Source organism: Epinephelus moara, chromosome 12 (genome assembly GCF_006386435.1).
Source record: "Epinephelus moara isolate mb chromosome 12, YSFRI_EMoa_1.0, whole genome shotgun sequence".
NCBI classification, from domain to species: domain Eukaryota; kingdom Metazoa; phylum Chordata; class Actinopteri; order Perciformes; family Serranidae; genus Epinephelus; species Epinephelus moara.
Genome location: NC_065517.1, coordinates 19,712,492 through 19,729,481, shown reverse-complemented (window position 1 = coordinate 19,729,481; position 16,990 = coordinate 19,712,492). Strand labels below are relative to the sequence as shown.

General features: G+C 39.5%; 1 protein-coding gene across 5 annotated transcripts in view; it reads left to right on the top strand.

The window, feature by feature from the left end:
- lama2 (laminin, alpha 2) overlaps positions 1 to 16,990 on the top strand; it is a 322,377-nt gene that overhangs the window by 273,428 nt on the left and 31,959 nt on the right. For all 5 annotated transcript variants that reach the window (XM_050057581.1, XM_050057580.1, XM_050057578.1 and 2 more), the window contains 9 exons: positions 1,587 to 1,720; positions 5,383 to 5,542; positions 5,631 to 5,755; positions 5,924 to 6,086; positions 7,432 to 7,576; positions 8,164 to 8,302; positions 9,531 to 9,651; positions 12,981 to 13,136; positions 16,212 to 16,265. In XM_050057581.1, coding sequence (XP_049913538.1) covers positions 1,587 to 1,720; positions 5,383 to 5,542; positions 5,631 to 5,755; positions 5,924 to 6,086; positions 7,432 to 7,576; positions 8,164 to 8,302; positions 9,531 to 9,651; positions 12,981 to 13,136; positions 16,212 to 16,265 — 1,197 coding nt within the window. The remainder of the gene's footprint in view (positions 1 to 1,586; positions 1,721 to 5,382; positions 5,543 to 5,630; positions 5,756 to 5,923; positions 6,087 to 7,431; positions 7,577 to 8,163; positions 8,303 to 9,530; positions 9,652 to 12,980; positions 13,137 to 16,211; positions 16,266 to 16,990) is intronic.

Below are 16,990 nucleotides of genomic sequence, written 5' to 3'. Positions count from 1 at the left end.
CTTGCCCGAGTTTAAACCTGAGCTTGACCTGTTTTATCTGCGATCAGATAACCATGCAGTCTTTCAAAATGCACATTAACGTCAGAGTGAAAGGCCTGGAGGCAACTAAATAAAACCTTAGTTAAGGGTAAAAGGTAAATCCACTGCTGACAAAGCTACTTTCACCAGCTTCTCCTCTCAACTCAATTTCTGGTTACATTGCTGACATTACCACCATCATAAAGTGTTTGATTAGAGGCATGTCCTCCAAGGTTTTCCATCACCATTGTCATCATTCCCATCACATTTCAAGGGTAACTCCCCTGGCTTTACACACTTGGGACCTTAAGTAAGGACATTTAATTTGTCTCTTGTGAGACCCCCCACTTTATTGCTTTGCAACATTTATGCGGTACACATTTAATACATGCACTGGCGTACATGTGCTGCCGTGGGCAACTGTATGGTAACAACACTGTGTCCTTTTTGGTATTTACTCTATGGATGTAAAGAGGTAAAATGCTGGCAGCATCAAGCTAGCAAAGAGTGTTATTTCTATATAATGGAGGATATAAAGGAGTAAAATTAAAAAGCAGTGTCGGGGCTTTTACTCACCACAACTGCAGAGGCTACCAGCTTCATTTGAAACAGACTACATTATAAACGGGCTGTTATTTTTTATTCCCTCTGTATTTTTATATTTTTTAACATTTTTTCTGCCCCTGTCAAAGTTTATGCATCGCGCCATCATTTCAAACTTAACACTTCCTGTATCTTTTTCAAATTAAAAGCCCATTATAACTTCAGTTGAGAGAATCCCTTCAGTTTCTAAAAAGGCTTTTATTGTGAAACATTTGCAGGAACTTGTTGAGGAGGATTCAGTGGCTTGCATAGTTTGCATGCGGTACTTCAAATGTATCTCCTGCCATCTGCTGGCACTTTTTACGTTACTACAGTAACATTTAGGTTGGTACAGAAACAGCTATAGTGACTGGAATAATAGTAATAATAATTAAAAAATAGGACAAGAATAACACGATGACATCACACAAGTTGTGAAAGACAACCAGCTATGATTGGTCGTGGACCAACGTGTAGTCTGTCATGTCTGTCGGCCATGTCACAGCACGATTTTACGACTCCATAGTTGCATAATCTGACATAGTGACCATCCGAACAGACAAAAATGTCGTGTAGTGTGAACCAGGCATTAAGAAGCATTCAACCAGTGAATGTTTGGCTTTTTTGCTTAAAGAAAATATTAAAATGATGATTTGATTATGAAAAAAATTGCAAATTAATTTCATTTTCTTTCTTCATGATGCGGCTCTACTGTAAATACATTGGCCCTTTACAGGATTACGTGTTTAACTAAAGTATAAGGTTTAAAATTAAATTATTTTTCCTGGATAAAATACATCAAACCTAAATAACATCAGTAGGTTGGCCTTCTCTGTGTATCTTCATTTATCTCTCTTCCTTCTCTCCTTCTTTATTCTCTTCAGTTCTTTGTTGACATGATGATTTATCTCAAGCAATACAGAGCTCAGTGTCACATTTCAAAAACAGGTTATCTACGGTACATTCATTTCTTCTGTGTGTTTCAGGTTGATTTCCTGGCCTTGGAGATGCGTAAGGGGAAGGTCTATTTCCTTTGGGACGTCGGTTCAGGTGTGGGGAGGGTCGAATATCCTCATCACACCATCCATGATGGGAACTGGCACAGAATAGAGGCATCTCGGTGAGACATCTGCACACACAAACATGCACATGCTTTGTTTCTCTTACATGTTTACAGTGTTTCTCAAACAAACTGGCTTCCAATGCCAACACAGATGTTGGCTGCAGCACAAAGAATAGTCACATCTTACGTTTCACCTTGGAAGAGAAGGAACCTTGAGGAGCATAGTAATGACACACAGCTTGTGCACTTACATTATATTCAGACATACATACATATGCAATACATGCATCCTCAAATTGAACTTACAATGTTAGAGAGTGGCATCACAAAGGAGATCCATTGTAGAGCAAACGGACAGATACACTGACATGGAAATGTGAAGCACTTACTGGATCTCCATGTCCATTCAATGATAAACATCAGCAACCTATTAGTTAGATGCAGACACACAGTACAGTATTTATGGACAATATGTATGTTAGATTTTACGTTTAAACAAAACATGGTGATTCAAAAACCCAAATACTCTGCACTTGAAATATTTATTATTTATTATTTGTTCGTATCATCATTGTGAGCTTTTTTAAGTTGCAGTTGCAAAAAAAAATATGTCCTGGTTATTTTGGAGACGCCTGTAGTTACTGTGGTAACAGCAAATGTGGTTTCATACCACAGGTCACAGAGTTCTTCAAAAGGCTGCTCGTTTTTGTTTAATTGCTGATTTGATCGTGTAATATTTCAAATAGAGATGCACCGATATGGACATTTTTAACTGATACCAATAACCAATAATGACCTGCTCCTCATGGCAGATAACCGATACAATAACTGATAATTTCACATTTTTGTATTTCAAAAAAAGAGTGTATAACATGTAGTTTATGTACACCTGAGGGTAGGAAAGGCTAAAATGTAGTGTCTTGTATTATCTGAGCTATTTATTGGTTATAATTTTGATTATTGGAATGATGCATAATAATTAGTGTCCTATTATCGGCCGATAATTAATTGCATCCCTCATTTCAAACTCAACCACTGTCAACAAATGCTGAAAATGACCATTGTCTTGTTTTGTAGACACATTTTTTAATGAACGATAGCGGTAAGTGCAAGGCTCACTGAAAAATATATTGCATTTCCTGTGACTACTTCATAATAAAAGTCAACTTGTGTTAGACTCGTTACATGCTTTTAATTTGAAGCAACAGCAGCAGGTAATGTTGGATTTGCATTAGCATTAAAGGGATAGTGCAACCAAAAATGAAAATTCATTCATTATCTACTCACCTATATGCCGATGGAGGCTCAGGTGAAGTTTTAGAGTCCTCACAACACTTGCGGAGATCCAAGGGGAGAGTGGGTAGCAAGATAACTCCACCTAATGCAGGCTGACGGCGCCCCAGATTCAAATGTCCAAAAACACATAGTTGAAACCACAAAATATCTCCATACTGCTCGTCCGTAGTGATCCAAGTGTCCTGAAGCCCCGACATAAAAAGTTGTTTGGAAAAACGTCATTTGAACTCTGTTTTTAGCCTCATTGTAGCCTGTAGCTCTAACTGCCTCTCTGTACACCGTGCTCACATGTGCGCGCTTGCGTGAGACCGTGAGACGTGGGCACCGCGTTCATGTGTGTTCACGTGCTTTTGCTGGTCTTGTGCGCAAGCTGCACACATAATACTGCACACATAAAATATTGCAGTACTTTCATCAGTGTGACATAGGCTCAGTCCCCATTGTGTCACCTCATTTCATGACACATAGCAACTTAACGGGCATTTATTTAAATCATAATCTTCAGTGTTATTACCTAAAGTAGTGAGGGTGTAAATCATCAGCTTCATCACAATACAATATTATATTGATTCTTTAGACAAAGATAAGGTATTTTATGAAATCTCATCTGGATGCTGTCTATGAAATCTACAATACGATTTTGATTTGATGCGATTGTGGGGCCAGTGATTGATATGAGACAATTTCATATGCCCATTTAACACAACTGGTTACAGCAGAAGCTGCCACCCCTTTCTTTTTTTGCTTTTGGCAAAGATAAAAACAGCACAGAAATAATGTAATGTAACCGTTTCCTTTAAACTGACTCCACTAACACATAAAACAGCACATGGGATTAGTTAACCTTTGGAGCTTTCTGCCAGAAAGTCCTTTCTGGTAGAAACCTTTTCATTTCAACCCAAACCATCATCTTTTCCCTAAAACTTCAGGTCTATCTGGCTTAAAGTCCTGAAGGCAAAATGCCATTAAACATGGATTAACAGCAACATCAGTTAACAATGGTATGAAATCCAGCTCAGTAATAACTGTGGTCAAAACAGTTGTTTTTTGCCCATTATTAGCTTAAGCATGTTTACATTGCATAAATTAGCTCAGTGGCTAGCGGACTTTTTTCCTCTACTCATACATTACTAAATTACATGTGACGTTATCGTTGTTCATACTCACAAATGGTTTAAGTCACTGCACCTTCTGACAGAACAGCACATTTGAATTTCAGCCTGCATGAACATTTATTCAGCTGAACATTGTTGAAACAGATTAGCTAACGTTGCTGTCGTGAGAAGTTAGCGGAGTGAGATGCCCGCCCAGACAGATACGTTATGTCTTATCTCGTAACGGCATTGTTCATGTGTGGCATGTGCTCTGTCTGTTAAACCCTTATTTTCTCCAAAATCCCAAATATTTCTCATACAGTACGTATCTCCGAGTAAATAATGTTATCCTCATTATCTTTCTCTTGGCTGCTTGCCGTCTGCCTGCTGCTGTTTGACTGTGACGTAGACTTTCAAAATGAAGGCGTACCCTAATGATGACAAAATGGATTGATGTTTTCACTTTGCATCGATGGCACTGGGTCGTTGATCATTTAATCAATACATCGATCCAGACTGATGGATCGTTACCCCCCTCTCTTTCTTAAAAACTAAGATACACTACAATATTGTCTTGACAGAGAGAATCTACATTTCAAATGTAAAACATAAATTTTATTAGACATGTGTCATACTTTGCTTCTGTATCATCATGTTGTGGTACTGATGTTCTGTATAAAATACTTTATTTACAGTACTCCCACTACAACTTAATCTAACCAGCAACAACCAATAGTGTCAGCACACACAACACAACAACCACAGGACATCATTTCACTCATGCCGTGGAGGAAAACATGTCGTTTCGCTTGGGAAATCAAGAGTTTGCAGCCCTGACAGCCTGTGGCACATCATTACATAGATACTGTGTAATCTAGTAGATCTAGTTTTTTTTCTGTGAGAGGTAAAGCGACGCTGTATACAGACCATCCAATACGAGACCCATTCACACCAAGCAGACGTCCCACCTGCGCCATGCATTACCATCTGAGAGATTTCCCAAATGTGTTTTCCAATGGGATCACACGGACTATAAGTCATAAAAATGTTCCCCTACACGACGCAGAAATGCTGTTCCTGCTTTGAAAACAAACTCCGAGGTGGGAGATTAATTTCACTTTACAGCTCAGAGGTTCCACTGCTACAAACTGGTTGCACTCCGTGTTTCTATCATTCATCTTTACCACATAGAGTTCATAAAAACTGATTCCAAGTGGCTCCAGCGTCTTCAGTCATTGCAAATGTCTTCCAGGAAAAACAGAAAAGCAAACAAAATAACATCAAACCCTCACACTTTCCCTCTCCTTCTCTCCCTCTCTCTGTCTCCAGTAATGGGCTGAATGGCACCATATCAGTATATCCTCTGGAAGGCTCTATGGCTGGTATGATGCCGACCCCAGCCAGTGCCAACTCGCCCACAACCTACACCATCTTGGACGTCGACCAGAACGCCTACCTGTTTGTGGGAGGAATACTCGGCACTGTCAAGGTAGCTGTCTGTCGCTTTGGGTCTGTGTGAAACAACATCAGGAAACCTGTCTCTCTTTTTCTCATTCTTTCCCTCTTCCATGTTTCAGAAAGCAGACGCAGTACGATCAACGACATTCACAGGCTGCATGGGGGAGACCTTCTTGGATGGTAAACCTATTGGACTGTGGAACTACAGAGAGAGACAGGGAGACTGTAAGGGATGTGTTGTCAGGTACGCAAACACTTATTCACAAAGTTTTCACGTTACTTATATACTTTTTAATATTCAAAAAGGCCACTTCATCATCTTCACTACTTTTCAGTTTATTTTTGTGACATTTTAAACTTCTTTCACAGTTAAAAAAAAGTAAAATGGCCTATTTCTTATCTGTGTTTTTAGCCCCCAGCGTTCAGATGGTGAAGGGATAGTTCAGCTGGATGGCGAGGGCTACGCCGCAGTAGGACGACCCACCAGGTGGAACCCCAATGTGTCCACCGTGACCTTCAAGTTCCGCACGTTTTCCTCTGAATCCCTGCTCATGTATTTGGCAACTGATGATATGGTATGTATGCAACGAAGTGAAACCCTAAAGATTCTAACCCATGTAAAGCCATGTTTCCACCAAACACTTTTGGTATGGAACCTGTGCGTAACCTTTACAGACATGCACCTAAAACCTGGATATGGTTTGCGTTTCCACCACAGACAGTGACCTTAAATAAAAATAGGGTTGTTATCATTCTTGCTCTTTTTCCTCTTCACCAATGATGCAGAGGAGCATCTGAATCTCATTGATTGTCCACGGAACGGTGTTGCTCGCCTACATTTTCAGAGCAGTAAAGAACAGGCAGGATTGTTTAGCGTCTCTGTCACTCTGATGAGATATTTAGAAAATGGACAGTTTGTGCATGGAGCACTCGTGGAGCAAGAGTTACAATTCTCTCTTGAGTGTTTCAGTAAGAGGTATACAACTGTGGAATGCACTGTCATCTCAAAATTAGAAAATGACAGAACTCAAGGTTTTTAACACACATGTAAAGCGGTGGGTGAAACTGAGGCAAGCCTGTAATCAAAGACTGTGCAGGCTACAATCTGTTTTTTTGCCTCAGTTCTAATCAGACTGCCCCGACTAGAAATGTTCCTAGTTAACCAATAGTCGTCATTTAGGGCCATTAGTCAACTAGTAGCCCGCATGTTTACAATATCAATTTAATTATTAAACAACTAGTAGCCCGCATGTTTACAATATCAATTTAATTATTAAATTATATATTTTGGGCGGGGCAACACAATGGTTTGAGTTGAAGGTGTGAGAAAGAATAGTATCAGTAACATTGTTAACACTGTGCTACATTACAGAGAAATACAAAACCGTACTAATGAACCTTCATTAATATAGGCCTATATTTTATCTACAAGTGCACGTCACACACTGAGCGAGCCGCCTGTTAATGACGCTGTGGGCTAATGGGCATGTAGCTACTTCCATGTTTCAGATGATACGTCATGTTTGTAGTCGACCAATGAAGATGAGTTTACATATCACCTTGGGTTCGTCCTTCACCTTCTCAAAATGATCCCACACTTTGGATTTCCTGCCCGACATGTTATTAACTAGCCTGTGGAATAACCACAGGTACCAGCCCTGGAAATTAACGTGACTCCTGTCTGATTGCTGAGCGTGGCCACTTCCTGTGTATCCTTTCAAATTAAATTCCCACATGGTCAAGTCATATAGGGTTTGATTTATTTTGAAAAGGTGGAGCTCCTAATAGAGTTTGACAGGGAGTAATGTAACATGTAAATCAACCTTTTAACCTATATCGCTGCACAATACTGTTATTGGATTGTTATTGGATTTTACTTGTCAGAACCTCACAACACTGTCTTCTTGGTTGTCTCTGTAGAAAGACTTTATGTCCCTTGAGCTGTCAGAGGGGAAGGTGAAGGTGAACTTTGACCTTGGTTCAGGAGTTGGCAGTGCCCTATCAGCTAACCGCCACAATGATGGGCGCTGGAAGTCTCTCACCATGTCACGGAACAAGAAACAAGGTACGCACAACAACAAGAGTCTACATCAGGAAAATATTAGGCTAATGTTGTATTCACATGGATCCAGGCAGGTGGACATCACCTTCTAGACTGCACGGGAAAACCGAAACATCAAAACACGCATGAGGATGTCAAAAAGTTAAATATTTTAGTGCCATCTACAGTTACGGTAGCTGGTATTCTCTGCTGGCCTCACCTAACTTTACTGTCCTACTCTCATCCACTAAAATGAAATCAGGTTTGCAATCCACTGTCTGCCTGGATCCATGTGAAAGAAATCTGACTGTTGATCTGAAATAAACTACAAAACCAAATTGTACTAAAGCAGTTTACATTATAATAATCTAGATTACATAGGACTTTACATATTTATCTTTGCCTAAACAGGTAGTCCCATTAAGATGGATATCTCTTCAAGAAATACTGATGCACATGAATAAACATTCTCATAACTTCTATACACAATAGACAATTTCAAGTAGCATTTAAAATCCACAAATATTATGTTTTTAAAATAGATTTCACTTTCAAAGTACATTATCTCTGCCTGCCTGTTTATATTCATGTCTCTTTAACTGTTTACGAAGCCACGGTGAGCGTAGTGGACATCGACAGCGGTGCCGAGGAGAAGATAGTGGCCATGTCTCAGGGTTCAGCTACTGGTCTGAACCTCAGGGAAAACCAGAAGATCTACTTTGGAGGGCTGCCAACTATTGGAAACTACAGGTGCACACTCAAAGTTTTAACATATCAATGTGCACATTAAGACACTCACATACACTTTGCATGAATTTATTGTAAAGAAGGCCATCATATATCAGCAGTATTTAATAAAGAGTGATGTGTTTTGCATTAAAAGTGAAGGAAGGATCTTTAAAATTTTGTAGACAATGGAAATTAGTCTTACTTATTATATTTAATGACATTTCATGATGTAAAAACTTCTGTAGACACTTTATTGCTGTAAAATTAAGCTGCTGAGGCTGTTTTATCACCCTGATTTAGTTGTTGACCAAAAACAATCAGCCTCTTCACAGTCAGTTACAACTTTTTTCGCCTACCAGTCTTGTCATTGAATCATGTGCCAGAATCCAGTGTACATGAGTCATTAGTTGACACTGTGTTGTGTGAAGTGTGCTAATGTTTTAATATCACATTTTGTCTTAACAGCATGACAGCCAGGTAAATAAATAAATAAATCAACACATCTCATAATCAGACATATAGTAAATATTTATCATATATTGCCCTCTGCATGAGGCTAGCCATGCTGATGATGCTGTACAGCCCACAGTGAATGTGTGTGTGTTTGTTTGTATCTTGGCTGATCCCCCTGAGGGCTCCTGCTCCTCCACACAGCGGCTGGAAATCACTTTCTCTGTCTTTATTAATCTGAATTTGACGTTTGTCTGTTCAGCAACATTTAGGTGGAATTCCTCACATTTATGACCCTGCCTCACAGGCATCATTGCCATAACCAGATTCAAATTGTGTTTCAGACGCAGAGCTAAGTGTCTCTACTGATTTGTTTTTTGTAGCACTGCAAGCAACAGTTTTTGCTGAGTTACAAAAATAAAACCCTAAATCACTGAGAACGATTACAGAGGTGCATCAAACTGCTAATAGCATGTTCAGTATGATCACAGCCCAACATTATGTGTTATTTTCCTTCCCTTGTGAGTAATACTGTAACCTGAGCAAAGATTGACGCAAAAACTAATTATATAACAAATCAGATATATAGATATGGACAAACGGCATATTCAGGTTCTTCTTATTTTTGACGTCCAACCGTCACTCTGCTTCTGGATACATGATGCAATAGCTTCACTGCTGCAGTAATTCAGCTTTTTTGAAATTATACTACACTGCAGAGAGAGAGGAAATTCCATGGAGTTTGAATTGTCTTCAGCTGTATATGCTCTTTATTAAAACTATCATCATTTCTTTATAGGTCAGAGGTCACGCTGAAGCGGTACGCTGGCTGTCTTCGGGAGATTGAGGTCTCCAGGACTCCTTATAATCTCCTCAGCAGTTCAGATTATACAGGAGTCACTAAAGGATGTAATGTAGAGGTAAGGTTTTATAGCTCTACAGTGTATTTACACTCTCAAAACAGTCAGATTATATTACAGAGGTGTGACTGTCTACTTGCATTTATAGACATACTGAAGATGCACTGTAACATTTCTTTAATGTTTCTCACTAGTTCATATTTTAAAGGGATGCTAAGCCGATTTTTAACCAGCAATTTATCATAGCAATGTGGGTAATATGTGTAAATGAAGTATGTTAAACTTCCCTCAGTCTCACCAGCGCCCAGATCTTCCTGCTCGTCTCTCAGCTGAAATGATGATTGAAATGATTTTAGCTGGCTCTACAGCTGTTGCTCAGACTACAAATTCCAGTTAAATACAGCACTGACTTCAAGATCCTACTCCTCACCTTCAAGGCCATCCACAACCTAGCTCCTTTGTACCTCTCCCAACTCTAACATATCCACACCCCCACCTGCACTCTCAGGTCTTCCTTTTCCATCCACCTCACTGTCCAGCCAGCCCGCCTGACCACTATGGGGTCTAGAGCTTTCAGCCGCTCTGCCCCCTGCCTCTGGAGCTCCCTCCCACCGGACATTCGTAGCATCAACTCTCTCTCCACTTTCAAATCCCGCCTCAAAACTCACCTCTTTCAAATAGCCTATTCAGTGTGGCTCCTGTCCGTCTAGCCACACACATCTACTTTTTACATAGAATTTTATTCACTGAATATTTATTTTTTTGTTATATTAGTATTATTTTATTATTTAGTTATTTATTGTGTCATGAAAGGCAACATTTTATTTATTGCATTTTGGTATGTCCGCCACCACAGACACAAAGAGTATAGAAATCGATCAAGAGAGAGACCCGCCTACCTCTCCCCTTCTCTCAAACTCCGATCAAAAAGTAAAAGTAGGCATTGCTGATCACATATAAACCAAGATTCTGTCACTGCATTGCCTCTTTCTCACCTAAAATGTCTCCAGAAACATATTTTAGTGCACTGTTTGGCTGTAATACGAGAATTTGGGAACAGGAAGTAACTGCCTGTTGCTCACCCAAAATGTTTTCAGAAACATTTTAGCTTACCCTTTAACTGTAATTTGAGATTGTTTAGCAGTTTGATCCCGGGCTCCTCCACTCTACATGTCAAAGTATCCTTGAGCAAGATACTGAACCCTAAATTGCTCCTGATAGCTGTTCTATTGGTGTGTGAGTGTGTTAAAACTGAGGAGCAGGTGGCACCTTGTATGGTAGCCTAGGCCACCAGTGTGTGAATGTGTGTGTGAATGGATGAATGTGACTTGGAAGTGTAAAAAGCGCTTTGGACAGATGACTAGAAAGGCGCTATACAAGTGCAGGTCCATTTATCATTTGTTACCAACCCGCTACCATATTGTTATCTATGTCCAAAACCAACAAGCTTGCATTACAACGTCCACCAGCAGGAGTGTCATACTGTTTCCTGTACTGAGTTGCCCATTTCTCACCTAAAATCTCTTCAGAAACATATTTTAGTGCACTGTTTAGCTGTAATATGTAAATTTGTGAACAGGAAGTGGGCGCCACACTGTCTCCTGTACTGAGTTGCCCATTTCTCACATAAAATGTCATTTTAGCTTACCTTTTAACTGTAATTCGAGTTTGTTTGTCACCAGTCGGCTACCACATTGTTACCTGTGTCAAAACGGACAAGCTCACGTTACATCACCCACCAGTGGGAGCGTTATTGGTCCAGTGCGGCACAGTGCATTTTGGCACTTGTAGGTTTTCTACCTCTTGAGCAAATGGGAAGGCCACAGCTCCTTTTCATCTTTATACTGCATAGACAGCCAAGTTTGATGAATGAACCATCTTATCAGCAGCGAAATACTTCTCAATAGAGTTAGAAGAGTATGGCACATATGTAAAATTAACCATCTGCAGTACAGTATTTGCAAAATACAGATATGCCAAAACCTCTCTGTATAGGAGATCGTCCACTTGCAGGGTAACATACTAATATATAAGTGATTTATCACATGTGTATATGTGTTTAAACATGTCAGAATGTCCGTGGATAGAAGGTGAGTGAGTGCGTACATGGAAAACGAATGTACAGTATAAACGAGTTTTGGTCATGACATTTATAACCTGATTGACCTCTTCCTCTGGGTCACACTCTATTCACTCTGTGTCTTTCATACCTTACTGTATTCAGGAAGTGAAGGTTTCTTTCTGTCAAACATAAAATAGAAAAACAGAGAAAGTGTGAGCGAGTGAAGGTTGGAAAATGTAATTATCAGCTCAAACTCTCTTATGGCTTTTTCATTTTCTATTCTATTTAGAATGAATCTATACACTCTGAACACACACACACACTTCCTCAGTCGCCTTTTCTGTTTGTGTCATTCATGTTAACTTACACAAACACATATACTTGTGCATTGAATCTACTTTAGAGATTTTAAAGCCATACAAAGCATTCACTGAGATTTCTATACACTGGTGCTTTTCATTTGAACAAACATGCAGCCATGCGCGCAGAGTATGTAAAGACTGTATGGAGGATTATAAAGGCCCAGGGTTGAATGTATGTAGAGGGAAAGTCTTTCTGTTCCTCTTATCTTTTTTTCTTCCTTCACAGCCACTCTGCTATGCTACAAGGATGAGGGTTTCTGTGTGAGTGTGTATGTGAGTGAATATTTCCACTTTGCAGTCCAAGTAATGAGAAGTGGATGAGGACACATTTGATAGTTTTTGTAAAGCAGCATGCATCTAAAAGTTGTCTCTTTTTGAGAGTAAAACCTTGACTTAAGCATGAGCAGGAATTTAGTCTGATCATGTACTTTTCATCAACCAAACTATTTTTTTCACTACTTTTGCTTTTCAAATCTTTCTTTTACTTTTCCATCTGACTATGATTTGTAATATTTAAGACTAATTTATCCAGTCATTGAGGTATACTAACATACAATAACATCAGGGGATCAGCTGGGAATCAATATTATTGTGTTTTTGCGATGTGCTGAGTATTGCGACAACATATATTGCTATACATTGTGATTTAATACCTTTTTTCAACTGCAAATTGTGTCCACAAAGAAAACTTTTGTTAAGTCTAATAGTATTTAACAGTCTGTTCATCTAATGTCACCATTTTTATTGCAGCAAAATGGTTCTAGTGGACTTTGTTAGTCTAGTATCCTACCACAGTTAAATTTTTAGTCACAATATCAATAAGCTATATAATAAAAGAAACGATACTTGGATTTCTTGTATTGATACATTATTGCCACGCAAAATATCATGATACTATGCTGTATCGATTCTTTTCCCCCACCCTAATGTACATTGACTGCAACTATTTCATGTCTGTCTCACAGAACCTGTACACAGTCAGTTTCTCTAAGCCCGGATACATGGAGCTGGGTGGCCTTTCGCTGGCGGTCGGCACGGAGATCAGCCTGTCCTTCAGCACTCTGGCAGACACTGGGACCATATTGTTGGCAGTGGGCGGAGCTTCACCAGTCGGCCAGCAGGTTCAGTTTCATCTTTGTACATTTAAGCTGTGACTCACTTCCTTATCCAGTGCTTTTTTTGACAGGTCTGTAAGTTCCTAATAATTTCTAGGAAGTTTCTTAGAAAGAACTTTGTGATTTGTTACTAATTATACGGGAAGTAGAAATTTCCTTAAGGAAGAGCTCAGTTTACAACCAAATAACAACAATAATTCATTAGTGGAGATTCAACAATTTAGCTGTTTCACTTTATTCTGTAGATGAGTGGTTCCCAACTGGTGGGTCACGGCCCAAAAATGGGTCGAGGGTCCATTTTGAATGGACCGCAAGAGACTTACGCACATATTGTAAGTTTGTTAAAAAAACAAAACAAAAAAAAACCACTTTATTTTGAAGTCGCGTGAATTTCTGGCACAGAACTTTTATTTTAAAGTGCTGTTTCCTGCCGTAGAGGAAGTGACAAACAGACAGCTACTTAACAGAGACAGCAAACCAGCTCAACAACGTGGTCAAATGCAAGTATGATGCTGAATGTATTAAACTGTGTGGACCTTGAACTAATGACAAAGGAGAAATCTAGACGTGGCTGGACCAGTTGGGAACCACTGCTGTAGATGATTAACAGATTATGTATAGATTAATGTGACAGTTCACTATTCTCAGAATAATTCTGTTGAACTATTCTCACAACCAGTGCAGCATAGGTTGCATGAATTTCAAAGTTCAACTAATTTATTATCAAAACATGCACATTGACTAATATGCTGTTGAAATGTTGTCTGTAGGCAAACTCTCCCAATAAAGGGTTACCTAATTTCTTATTGGATACTTTATTACTTCCGCCAAGGAGGAGGTTCTGTTTTCCGTTCGGTTAGTTTGTTCGTTTGCAGAATTATGGAAAAACTTCTGGCCTGATTATCATGAAACTTGGCAGAAGTGTGTAACATGAGCCAAGGATTAAACCTTTCAATTTTGGAGTGGATCTGACTCACAGTTACAGGAATTCTTTTTTGCTTTTGTTAACATTGTGAGACAGGGCATTTGGCCTTGGCCGAACCCAAGTGCTCTCTGTGCTCTCAAAGTAGCCTTGAGTTCTTTAAATGTGTTTAGTTGTGTGTGTTGTAGACCAAGCTGTCAAAGCACAAAAAAACACAGGTTTAAAGTTCAGAAAAGGTGGGTTTATTTTCCAAAAAATACATTTTGCAAAGCGAATGACTAAAGATAACAGAATTTGAGTGATAGAACCCTTAAAGGAGGTCAACAAAACATCACTCTACTGACAAATAAGGCTAACAAAACTACGCAGTAACTTATCAAACAGACCTAACACAATGAATCAGTGGGGCAACATATATACTCACTGATCAGACCAAATTAAACACAAAGGGGAGAACTTACATAGGCAATACTTAAGACAAACTCAAAGAAACCCATAATCCCCCCCATGATGTCACAGCTCTTAGTTCGTTCCGTGGGATGGCCTTCTGCATAAAACCAGGCTCCGCCCTCTGCCCATCTTTTGCCCAACTCCAACCAGGAAGTGACTTCAGGTAACTCAAAGACAAAACGATTTAATAACTTACAAAAGCAAATAGCAAAATGACAAAATAATGTTAACTAAATGTGCGTTAGTGATGGTGAAATCGAAGCTTCATGAAGCATTGAACCACTTTGACACACCTGCTTCAAGAATGACACACTGCTTCGAAGCATTTCATATAGTCAGAAGAGTGACATCTGCTGGCTGTGTGTCAGAACTGCATCTAAGTGGAAGACCTGGAAAAGCCTCAAGACTGCCTGTAACGAGGCCTCGCTCCCGGTAGTCACGTGATTGTGGCCGTGCCGAAGCAGGGATCGAAACACTGCTTCGGAACACTTGCGCTTCAAAAGATCAACACTGTGTCGAGCAAACTGGCTTGAGCGTAACATCACTAATGTGCGTGCTTCACCTAGAAAACAGTGTGATGTCAAAGTGCTAATAGATTTTAAACTTAGAAAAACTGGTGTGTGTATTTTAAGTGACTGAAAATTAAAGGTAACTGAACATGTGGTAATGGTGTGGGTGAGAATGGGAATCATTCCACCTTTTGGTGGCTGTGGGCACGGCCATCACAGTATGCCTCATATGTTCAGCTGATCTGCACTGACTAATAGACTCTCTGAGTCTGGTTACAGTAGAATTAATTGAAACTGATTGTTTGGAAGTGTACAAAACTAACACCCTGGGTATTCTTCAAAAACTGTTGACCTGCAAAACAAAGACTGACCAAATCTATATACTCAAGAACAGAGCACTAAATTAGCTTGACTTTTGAGGGTGCTGTTGATGTACACGGCTGTCCCACAATGCAATGCACAGAGTAAATAGGGGAGCTACACAGCTGCAAAACAATAAAAGAAATCCTGCAGGGAGATAAGACAGCTCCAGGAAGATCTTAACAAACAAATAACTTCTTTTGAAAACAATTTTCATTCCCTTCATGAGGTTTAATTGAGAGCTCTGTTTGGAAGTCGCAGTTGGAGTGACATCTTTTTGCTCACAGAGGTGTTATTTTCTGTTTGCAGAGATTGTAAAGGAACAGCAAAAAACGTATGCTATGACTGTAAACTATAATTATGTGGTAGGGAATCAGGTAGAACATATATAAATCACTGTAAAGGAAAATGACTCCTTCGGTCTGCACTGGCTCTATGTACTTACAAAATGTGTAGTGTTATCAGCAGACGTTGGGCACAAAAAGAAACAGTTCATGTTAGTTTGACTCCTGTAAAGACTCGGTAACCCAAACTTAATCAACCTTGATGAATCTTTTCTAGGAAACATCCCAGAAAAACTAGTAATGTATCAACTCCTTTTTTTAGGAAGTTATTCTGTACAATGCAGTGTGTACATACTGCTTTTATTATGTCAGACATATGGATTTACTGTAGTCTGCGTTGCACCTTGAATTTTATTCTTAGTTATTGCGCCTACTTATGTGTAGGACTACAGATGGAAATTTGCGTTTCTCCAAATCTGGTGCAACCATGTTTTCATTTCTTCTTTCTAAATCAAATTAACTAAACTACATTTTTTTGAAAATCTTCCCACCACAGGCCCGAAACACAAATGCCCTCAGCACCAAGAGGAGACGCAGACAGTCTGTAGAGGTGAGTTCAACACATTGACACGCTCATACTCATCCAAACGCTGCGCACCTTTCCTTAAGTGAATGACTGTTTCATAAGTGCATATTAATGAGATTTGCATTTTTTGGCATCTGGGCTAATTGGATTGTCTTTTATCCAAAACACACACAAATTCCTACTGACAGATACATATAGTAGCTATCTTAGCGTTTAGCTGACCACGCAAGCACACACACACTTCCGTGCACACAAGCACCCCTCTTGTAAGTGAATGAAGTTTCCATAAGTGCATATTAATGAGATTTGAATTTGTTGGCAGCTATGCTGATTAGATTGTCTTTCAGCTAAAAACGCTCTCACTCACTGCCAACACACACACACACACACACACACACACACACTCACACACTAACACACACAGCCGCTTGAAGTCCGTATTGATACTGCCCACTTTCATCCTAATCACTGATAAATAAACAAATCCACTCCTTTATCTCTGCTGGAAACGACATGTATGTGTTGTGTAACTATTGTGTATGTGCACATGTATTCATATTTGCAGCTGTACACACTGTATTAGTGTCTGTGTTCAGCACGTGTGGTTGTTTGTGTGCGAGCATACATGTTTTAGCATAATGTGTGTGTGCGTATCTCATTAGGAGGGCGTTGCTCACATGAATGTAAAATTGAAAGTGTACGTATGTGTGTGTGTGTGTGTGTGTGTGTGTGTGTGTGTGTGTGTGTGT